The sequence below is a fragment of the Corylus avellana genome, chromosome ca3, assembly GCF_901000735.1.
Source record: "Corylus avellana chromosome ca3, CavTom2PMs-1.0".
In the NCBI taxonomy this organism is placed as follows: domain Eukaryota; kingdom Viridiplantae; phylum Streptophyta; class Magnoliopsida; order Fagales; family Betulaceae; genus Corylus; species Corylus avellana.
This window is the reverse complement of record NC_081543.1, coordinates 2,868,432-2,877,703: the sequence shown is the minus strand read 5'-3', so window position 1 is coordinate 2,877,703 and position 9,272 is coordinate 2,868,432. Positions and strand designations below refer to the sequence as shown.

Sequence of the window (9,272 nt, the reverse complement as noted above, 5' to 3'; positions counted from 1 at the left end):
CCATCTCTCTCTCCTCTGTCGGTAGATGTTCCTCACCCTCTCTCCCTCTCCCTTTCTCCCTCTTGCTCTTTCCCCCTCTCGACCTCTATCAGAAACACGCTCTCTCTCCCTCTGCCTTTCTAAATCAAAAATCACAAGAAACCCTCTCCTCTCCCTCTCCTGCTCTCCATCCCTCGCTCACCCTCTCTCCCACTACGGCCAACAGCCACCTCCGCCGCTTACCGTATCTCTCACTCCGGTGCAAGGGTTCCGGCCACGGCGAAGAAGAACGGGCCTTGCTCTCCCTCCGTCACTCCTGTCTCTCTCTCACACCGGCGAAAGCATTCCGGCCACTGTCCAAGAATGGATTTTGGTCAAATCCCTCCTTTCAACACACCTCCGCCGCTGACCGACGACCCGAGGCGTACCACCACCGACGAGCCAGGCCACCAATACCACCAAAATTCCCACCGACAGAATGGGTATGAGAATTTTCTCTGTTCTTTTCATTTTTTGATTTTGATTCCAACTGGGAGAAGATTTATGTTTTTCCATTTACTGTTTGGCTATTGTTTGCTCCGTTGGGCTTTTGGATTTGTGGTAGTTTTACATGTGCAGCTGCTTTGTTTGATGATTTGCTTGTTTATTTTTTGCTTTTGGGTTTCTCGTTTTTTTTTCTACAGATGGTGGTTTGGGTTTGTTAGTTTTTTTTCTACAGCTTTTCCTGTTCTGAGAAATTCTGGGCAGTTTTTCCTGTTTTTGGAATCCAAACCAAATGGGGTTCTGGGTGTTACAGGTTGTGGCAGTTTTCTTTTGAATGTTGATTGTTTTGTGAGATTTATCTGTGTAGAGTGGGTTGTTGTTTGGACGACAAAGAATACTTGAAAACACAAATGGGATGCTTGATTTTAATTAGTTTTCTGTTTGTGTATTCTAATTAATTGTATCTGTAATGTTATTGGGCATACATTTTTCAAAAAATTACCAATCTTGATATTTTTTTCTTGGTATAATCTGTCAGGACCTATTGTAACTTGTGAAGTAGGATCAATGATGAAGCTCTTTCATTTTGGCTCTCCAATTGGTTGAATAAATGCTTGTGTGAAAAGAAAGCTTGAAGTAATGGATAAAGTTGGAGTATGTCCGATTAAAAAGCTGGTTTTGCAGTAGTCTACTGTACTTGGGAGGTTGCAGTCGTTGAGGGATTGAAGACCTTGAAGTTTTGAGGGATTGAAGACCATATTCATATTTTGATCATTGTTGTTGTAAAGATGGTTAAAAAGTCTGTCATATACAATGAAACTACTAATATTTGTCTATTTGTTTATAGTGTCATCCAAAAAAAACACTTGCTGGAAATCAGAATTTTTTGCTATTGAATACATCATACATGGATTTTGTAACTCGAAGATCTGTATACATCATTAACATATTTATTAAATGACATTAATAAATCTTTCTTCTATATTCTAGCTATGAATGTTTTATAGCATTGGATATGACATCCTCAACAAACCAAAAAAAAAAAAAAAACCAGTTGGGTACATTTGCTTTTCTTGAAGCATAACTACAAACAAGAAAGAGAAGCAAATCTACAAAACAGGAATACAAACTGAAACTGTAAAGTTTCAAGGATCAAAATAAAAATACAAAACAGGAATACAAATTGAAATTGTTGAGTTTCAAGGATCAAAATAAGAATACAAAACAAGAATACAAATTGAAACTGTAGAGTTTCAAGGATCAAAATAGGAATACAAACTATAGAGTAATAGGAATACAAACTATAGAGTTTCAAGGTATTCCTAACAGTAGAGTATCAAGGATCAAAATAGGAATACACGGATCAAAATAGGAATACAAATTGCTACTTGCTCTTGTCATTTCTTCACCTTCGTTAATTTTAACTTTCTAACAACTTTTTCTACAATGGATTGCTTTCGTGTTGACGAGGGCTTTCCTTTACTTTTTGCAACTAAAGGACTCCGCAACTTGTTACATTTCTGATACCTCCCATCAGTTGCTTCATTACAAATCGAATATGCACCCGGAATGTGAAGAGAAGGTGCACTACTCAAACTGCTTTCACTTCTTAACCCATTACAAAGCAATTCCTCCTTTAACTTACGTATACAAGCCTTCATTGTCATATAGGTTTCATTGTAATCTGACGCGAGAAATGCTACTTCAGAAAAATCATTGCATAAATCATCATATTTTTGTGCTTTAGGATTGCCACTCAAATCGTCATAACTACTTTTAACAAAAGTATATTTTCGTTTCAAGTCCTTCCTCCATCGGTCAAGAATATATTTGGATGGCAACTCTTTCACATCTTTCACCAAGGTAAGAACAATAAGGGCATGCCTGCACATGATTCCTCTGAATTCAAACAATCTACAAGTGCATTGTACCTCACATTCAGTGTCATTAAAGTAAACACAATATTTTACTTCTTTTATGAAGTCACCACTAACTCTTACACGATCAATAACTTCATATGTAGAAATCGCACCTTCGCATTTTAGTAAGGATGGCAAACACATCATGAATCCCCTAAACTCTTCTTGAACTTCTTTGAACTTTTCATTTGTGTAAATAGCTTGAAGTTGACGCTCAATAGAATGAAGAGTTATAAGTGGAAACATTTTATTGTACGAACCAAAATCAGCTAGACGCTCGTTCTCCACCATTCTCATCAAAGCATTGTCATAATCCCCAACAAATTTCTTCAACGGAGTCTTTGGCCCCACATAACCATCAAAAAAGGCATTCATACTCTCACTTCGTTGTGTAGTGGACATTCCGGCCCAAAATATACCTTTCACATATGCCGGTACCCATTGATGCCGCTCTCCATATAATTGACATAGCCATGCATTCTCTTGAAGATTATATTTCTCAACTACTTGTTGCCATCTTGTTTCAAATTCATCACAAGTCAAAGAGTCATATACGCAATTTAATAGAGCACCCTTAAAGTTTTCATATTGAGAATAAGATCCAAGCTTATGCGGAACTTTGCTCATTATATGCCATAAACAAAATCTATGATTAGCTCTTGGAAATACTCTCCGAATTGCAGCTTGCATAGCTCTATCTTGATCAGTTATAATTGCATTTGGAGCTCGGTCTGACATGCATTTCAACCATGTTTCGAACAACCACACAAAAGTATCGGTATTCTCATTTGATAGTAACCCACACCCAAAAAGTATGGATTGACCATGGTGATTCACTCCAACAAAAGGTGCAAACGACATCTTGTATTTATTAGTCAAGTATGTAGTGTCAAATGTTATGACGTCTCCAAAAGATTCATATGCTGCCCTACTTCGTGCATCTGCCCAAAACACATTTTTCAAACGGCTTTCTTCATCAATGTCTATGACATAAAAGAAACGGTCATTTTTTTGTTGCATTCTCATTAAATAGTTACGCAATGCTTCTGCATCTCCTTCTCCAAGTAACTCATTCCTTACTTTGTTAATGTAATTTCTACAATCTTTCTCTCCAAATGGAAGATTATCATACCCACCCGCTTCAATAGCAAGAGCTTTGTAATTTTTACTCGGACGGACTCCAGCATCATCTAGTTGTTCAAGCTTTCTTTTCACACGAGAATTTAACTTCTTATGGCATCTAAAATATTTTGTCTTGCTTGGGCTAACTACATGAGTGTGTTCAAGCACGACACTAGACAATGTAAATCTTCCATCTAGACTTACTTTTGCATTGATCTTTGCCTTGCACCCCATTCTCTCCATTGGTTTTGGCCTAACTATATTAGATGCTTTGCTTTTTGACTTGCCCTCACGAAGACATGCAATGGTGAAATATCTTACATTTCCATCATCTCCAAGTCTACGAGATCTTTTTGTCACACCAAAACCTACTTGCTTAGCATATTGCTTATAATATGAAAAAACCTCTTCTTCAGAATCAAACATCATACCAATTGTTGGTTCTTCAACCATTTGATTTTCAAGTGTAGTTATATCTAAACAAAGTTAAAAGAAAACAATTAACATAAATTTAACAAATCATACTATACAAGCAAATTGTTTTTTTAACTAACCAATTTGAGGGCCAAGAGGAGGGTCAAGAGCTTCATTGTTGCTCACATTCATCATTGAACTCGGTATCAATGTCAAATTACAGGAGATCTTAACTTGATGGAGAGAAATTAACTCTTTAACTTTTGTGCTAAAAGAACCTCTCTATCAAAGAAACAAAAGTCAAACAATGCTCATTAGTTCTAAGCACCAAGGTTAACCCTTTAACATGTTTCAATCCTGTCAATCCACAATCAACATTAAAAAAAAAAAAAAAATCCAAAAAAAAACTTTTATACACCAAAACGATTGCCCTATACAAGAAAGCTAAATAACTGTGTTCTTCCATTCAAAAATCCAAGATTAACAAAAAAAAAAAAAAAAAAAAAAATCCATTCATTATACGATTAAAAAAAAAACCAACAAAAGAGAGATATAATATTATCAATAAAACAAAATCAACTAAGTGAAATACAAAAAAATGTCTAAATTTTTGTAGGAGAGTCCTAGTAAGAAAGCAATCAAACAACCATATGTGTCGTCAACAACAATTAAAAAATCTCTAAAAAAATATATAGCTCAAAAAAAAAAAAAAAAAACACAGTTACCTTTACAGATGATGGATTGTAGGTGAAGGTGTCCGGTAGTGGAGAGGCTGGTGAGTCACAAGAATGTTACAGAGGGCAGGAGGCGCTCTTTGGTGGGAGGGAAAAATTTTGGGGCGAAATGAAAAGGAATGAATTTGAGAAGGAAAAATTTTTTTATTGAATTTTTGTCATCTTGTGCACCAATAGTCTTTGTTGCCCATCACTCTGACACACCATTTCTCCAATGCCAAACCAAAACGCAATCTCTGTGGGCCATCTATTTTTTTTTTACTTGTTTGAATTTAACAGACGTGGCTTCAACCACGTTGGCTCCACATCATTCTGGAAATTAGTTTCGGGAAAAATGTCCGGATCTCTAGCATTTCCCATACTAGAAACATGTCTATCCATATATGGAAGATGCTGTCATCATTCATGCATGGAACCACGTACAAAGTGGCAATTGACAAAAGACAAGTAGTTTTTCAGAACATGTTTCTAGCACAAAGTCTAAGCAATTCCATACAAGTTGGGGCTCTACCAGACATGAGAAAAGACACAAGTCACGTGAAATTTGGAAAATCTGAAGGATCTTTCTATTGGTTTCTTCTACATTCATTTGGGCCATCGCTCATCGCTGTAGGATGAGGCACACATGGGAAGGCTATGTGAATTGGAGAACAGACCCTGCCTTAAGAGGCCGTCATGGTGGCATACATGCTCGAAGCGTCTTCTTATGAGATAAGAGCATGTTTGGGATTATATTTGAAAAATAAAGTTTTTAAGTAAAAAAAAAAAAAAATTTTGATAGAAGCTTCATTTTTAACCTTTAAACAAATTAAAGTGCATTTTGTCTATTTTTGGACTATTAAAAACGCTTTCAATTTGTTTTAACAAACATGTAGTTTTTTCTTCAAACGAACTTTTTGAGTGTTAAAGGCACTTTTAATTAGGTCATTCAAACGCACAGCTAAACATGCCCTAAGAAAGCTTTGGATCAACATATATAAGCACGTTTTCAATATTCCATTCAAATGCACATTATAGTAATAAAACAATCCAACGTTTGAGTAGTTTATATGGTGTGAATGACTTATATAGAAAGATGCTTATAGAAGTTAAAGCCACACATTATTTTCTTATTGGGTGAGAGACTAAACTTTATAAATAATTTTAAAAAAGTTTTAAATTAACTAGTCTTTTTAGAGTGGGTATAATCAGGTGGCTAAATTTTTTTTTTTTTTGGCCTTAAGCACGGTTCAAAGGACTTGTTTTAAGGTAACAAAAGAAAAACAAAACAAGCAGGATCCTCAGATAGGAGATTAAGGTTCAAGAAGAATCTGTTCCAGTCCAGCGTTTTATTTTTGGGTTTGATTTAATTAGATAATTTGGAAGAGTACCTTAAATTAGGTTTGGTTTCTGGTTTGTATAATGTATTGTTCCAATTACTAACTTGATTAAGTATTGTGTGTCTAATTAACGTCAAACGGGGATGTAGCTCAGATGGTAGAGCGCTCGCTTAGCATGCGAGAGGTACGGGGATCGATACCCCGCATCTCCATTTCTACGAATTTTTTTCTTTTTTTGTAAGAGGTGCTCCATTAATATAACTCCTAATAAAGAAAATCAAACCTACAATTACTGGTTCTCTTCTTCTCCCATTACCACAAAGTTTTAAACCAATACGTTACAAATATAGACATATTTATTGTAGTAAATACATCCAATAATGCATTTGCATTTTTATACACTACTTATTTGATGCACCATTTTTTTTTTTTTTTGGGAATCTTTATGCTAGAGTCACGTTTGGTGTAGGAATAAACCTAAAAATGAAATAGTTATTCGGTTGTTTGGGTGTACATGACCCATTATTTTCCTTGTTTGGTTGTGCATAAATAGTTATTCCCTTAAAATGAAGAACACAATAGTTTTTTGGGAAATAATATAGAGCCAAAGTATTTTAAAAAATGATTCAATTTTGGTGAGAAAATTTGGTCGGTCATGAATTGTCACTAAACTAAAGAATAAGGCCCAGTTTTGTTTGCGAAATGGGTATTCAATTAGGAAAATAAATAGGTATTACGGGGAATAGAAGATGTTGGAATGAAATAATTATTCAAATTCTTTAGTTTGGTAGTAATATACATTTTATAATTGGAATTAAACTAAAATTACTAAAATGCCCATTTAATTTCTAATTTTTCCAAAACTCAAATTAAATAATAAAAAAAAAACGGTTAATGAGTGGTTTTTATATATATGGTTTTTTGGGAAAACCTTATTCTTTCCCTCAATAACAGTTATTCCTCTAATTTTTTTTAGAAGAATAGCTTTTATGTATGCAAGGGATTAGTGATTCCCACATAAATAACTATTATAGGAATAGACTATTACCAAACAAAAAAATGATTATTTCATTCCAGAGGTCTATTTCGCAAACCAAACGGGCTCTAAGAATAGTCATTATAGTTCCAAATTGGTAGTTTAATCGCCTAAGATCACGTCTCATAAAGTGAATATTACTAGTTTAAATCATCCTCGTCCATTTCTCCCATGTGTGGACATATTAGGAAAATAAAAAGTCATTACATATATTTTTTTTTTTTTTTGTATCTAGAAATAAATACTCACTTCTATTCCTAATTGTCACTATTCCAGTGTACCAAATCAAAACAAACATAATTTTTTTACAAACTAGCTTCTAAGAATGACATGTGTGATTCTCGCATGCTAAGTAACCCAATTTGTAGAAATTAAAAAATCATCCCCCCCTACCCTAAAAAAAAAAAAAAAAAAAACCATTAGAAAAGAGAAAACAAAAGTCATTTAATGCCAATTTTCAACCTTCACTAGAAATGCAATGTTCACCCTTAAGATTATCCACTTTACATACTTCATATTAGTCTATTAGATAATAGATATATATGTTTCTTACTTGGACCTAAATGGTAGTGCAACTATAAGAAACATGCCATAATCTATACATTGCAAAAATAGACAGTATTTTTGATCTCTATACATGCCATGCCATCCTATCTCATTCCCCAATCTATTGCAAATCCGTGTCCCAAAAGTTAGCATTTCTCAGCACATATTGGCAACACCTTACACTACAAAATCCAAAAGAAAAGACAAGAAGAAAAAGAAAATCAATCAGCTTCTTGTAAACCACCCAGCACAAGGGACGCAACCAGCAAGCTAGCACCGCCGGCCGCGAGTGTCCCGCCCAGCAGGGCCTGCGCAGCCACCAGCCCCGGAGAATCGTCTGGAATCACCACGACTACCACCAGCGCCGCCACCAGCACTGGCAAAGCGGCGGAGGCGAGAGCGGAGGGCGAGAAGCCGGCGGCCCTCTCAAGCAAGCTGAGAAGGCCCAGGTCCTCGGCCTTGGAGAACACCCCGAGCTTCTCGATGGAGGAGAGAGTGAAGCCCAGCTCCTCCGCTTTGGACAGAAGCCCGGCCTTCTCGACGTTGCTCAGAACCTTTCGCTTTTCCAGCTCCTTGAACACGTCCACCTCCACTTCCTCCGACCCTTCGTAGAATATGCCCGCTCCGAACCACTGCTTCTCCCAGCCGTTGTCCAACTTGTTCACCTGCGCTTTTCGTATTGGCGTTAGCCTTTGAACTCGATTTTTGGTTCTTGGGATTGGGTTAATTTTTCCAGGAAAAATTTTAAAAGCTAATAATAATGTACAATGGATGCGATTACTTCCTGTTTGGATGCCAAGAAAATAAAACGAACCCAACTAAGCTGTTCTCCTAGCAACAAGCAAAGGGCATTTCATATGTAGTTGGCTCAATTGTGTAATGCTCTGCCTAAATTAATCAAGCACTCCTAAGACTTTTCCAATTCATATTTCAATCTAAGACGTTATTTTCCGTCTCTTTCCCAGAATTTTCTCGACAGCCAAACATGAATTTGAAGGATACTCAAGGAAATGACAAAAAGAAAAGAAGTACCTTCTTTTTGGGTGCCATGCCGACGACAGTGAGCGATTTTCTGGCGGGAAAAACGCCGGCAAAGCGAGGTTCAGAGGATAGGAAGTGGTTGGATTCGATCCCGCGAACACATACCGCAGCTGAAAAGGATGCACTGACCGCCATGAATGGATGATCAGAGAGAGAAAAAGACAGACAGATCGAGCTTCAAGTTCCCAGAGCTGTCTCTCCGTGTGAGATTTCTCTTGGTGAAGGGAGCTGCCACGTGGGATGGTGGACGTTGAGATGAAAGGTCAAGAGTCTTCCTGTGTGTGTAATCTATATTCTAAAGTTGTATCATATCCACCAATCAAAATGGTGATAGCTTTATCCCGGAAAGTGAGAAATTATCTTGAAATTGTATTTAACTTTTTATTGTGATTACTTTGTATTTTCATTTTAAATGTTGTTAATAAAAAGCAAAGATTTATAATGTTTTTTTATTTTTATGCAAAGCTTTTAGGCTTTCATTAAAAAATTGTTGAGGAAAGAAATTGCTTAACAAGTACAATATTTCGAGTAAATACAGGATAATCTTTTATTCAAACTTGTTGCAAAGATTGATGAATTACCGTCTTCGTTAGATAGTGGGTTATTTCGTTTGCTTCTCTATTAATGTACCCCACATATCATGACTGAAAACTATTCAGCATAGTTTTTGTATCCTCGA

At 36.2% G+C, this 9,272-nt stretch overlaps 2 protein-coding genes, 1 long non-coding RNA gene and 1 other non-coding gene across 4 annotated transcripts; 2 read left to right on the top strand and 2 right to left on the bottom strand.

Moving 5' to 3' along the window:
• Nucleotides 1-1,859: 1,859 nt before the first annotated feature.
• Nucleotides 1,860-3,956, bottom strand: LOC132173529 (protein FAR1-RELATED SEQUENCE 5-like). The gene has a single exon (XM_059585043.1). The coding sequence runs from the start codon at nt 3,954-3,956 to the stop codon at nt 1,860-1,862; it is 2,097 nt and encodes a 698-aa protein (XP_059441026.1).
• A 2,153-nt stretch (nt 3,957-6,109) lies between these two features.
• TRNAA-AGC (transfer RNA alanine (anticodon AGC)) lies at nt 6,110-6,182 on the top strand. Its single transcript has one exon. It is a non-coding gene; the product is annotated as a tRNA-Ala (tRNA).
• A 1,400-nt stretch (nt 6,183-7,582) lies between these two features.
• Nucleotides 7,583-8,875, bottom strand: LOC132175592 (uncharacterized). Its single transcript, XM_059587574.1, has 2 exons — nt 8,585-8,875; nt 7,583-8,217 (listed from the first exon to the last, which is right to left on the bottom strand). Exons 1-2 carry the CDS (start codon nt 8,726-8,728, stop codon nt 7,774-7,776), a joined length of 588 nt encoding a protein of 195 aa, XP_059443557.1. The 5' UTR covers nt 8,729-8,875; the 3' UTR covers nt 7,583-7,773.
• LOC132175593 (uncharacterized) lies at nt 8,224-8,697 on the top strand. The gene is made up of 2 exons (XR_009439448.1): nt 8,224-8,428; nt 8,518-8,697. It is a non-coding gene; the product is annotated as an uncharacterized LOC132175593 (long non-coding RNA).
• Nucleotides 8,876-9,272: the final 397 nt, after the last annotated feature.

Bases quoted from the DNA above. Each gene is read 5' to 3' on its own strand.
- LOC132173529 (XM_059585043.1), bottom strand. From the start codon at position 3,956: ATGGTTGAAGAACCAACAATTGGTATGATGTTTGATTCTGAAGAAGAG.
- LOC132175592 (XM_059587574.1), bottom strand. From the start codon at position 8,728: ATGGCGGTCAGTGCATCCTTTTCAGCTGCGGTATGTGTTCGCGGGATC. The intron at 8,218-8,584 runs GTACTTCTTTTC...CGAAAAGCGCAG, and splicing joins GCATGGCACCCAAAAAGAAG to GTGAACAAGTTGGACAACGG.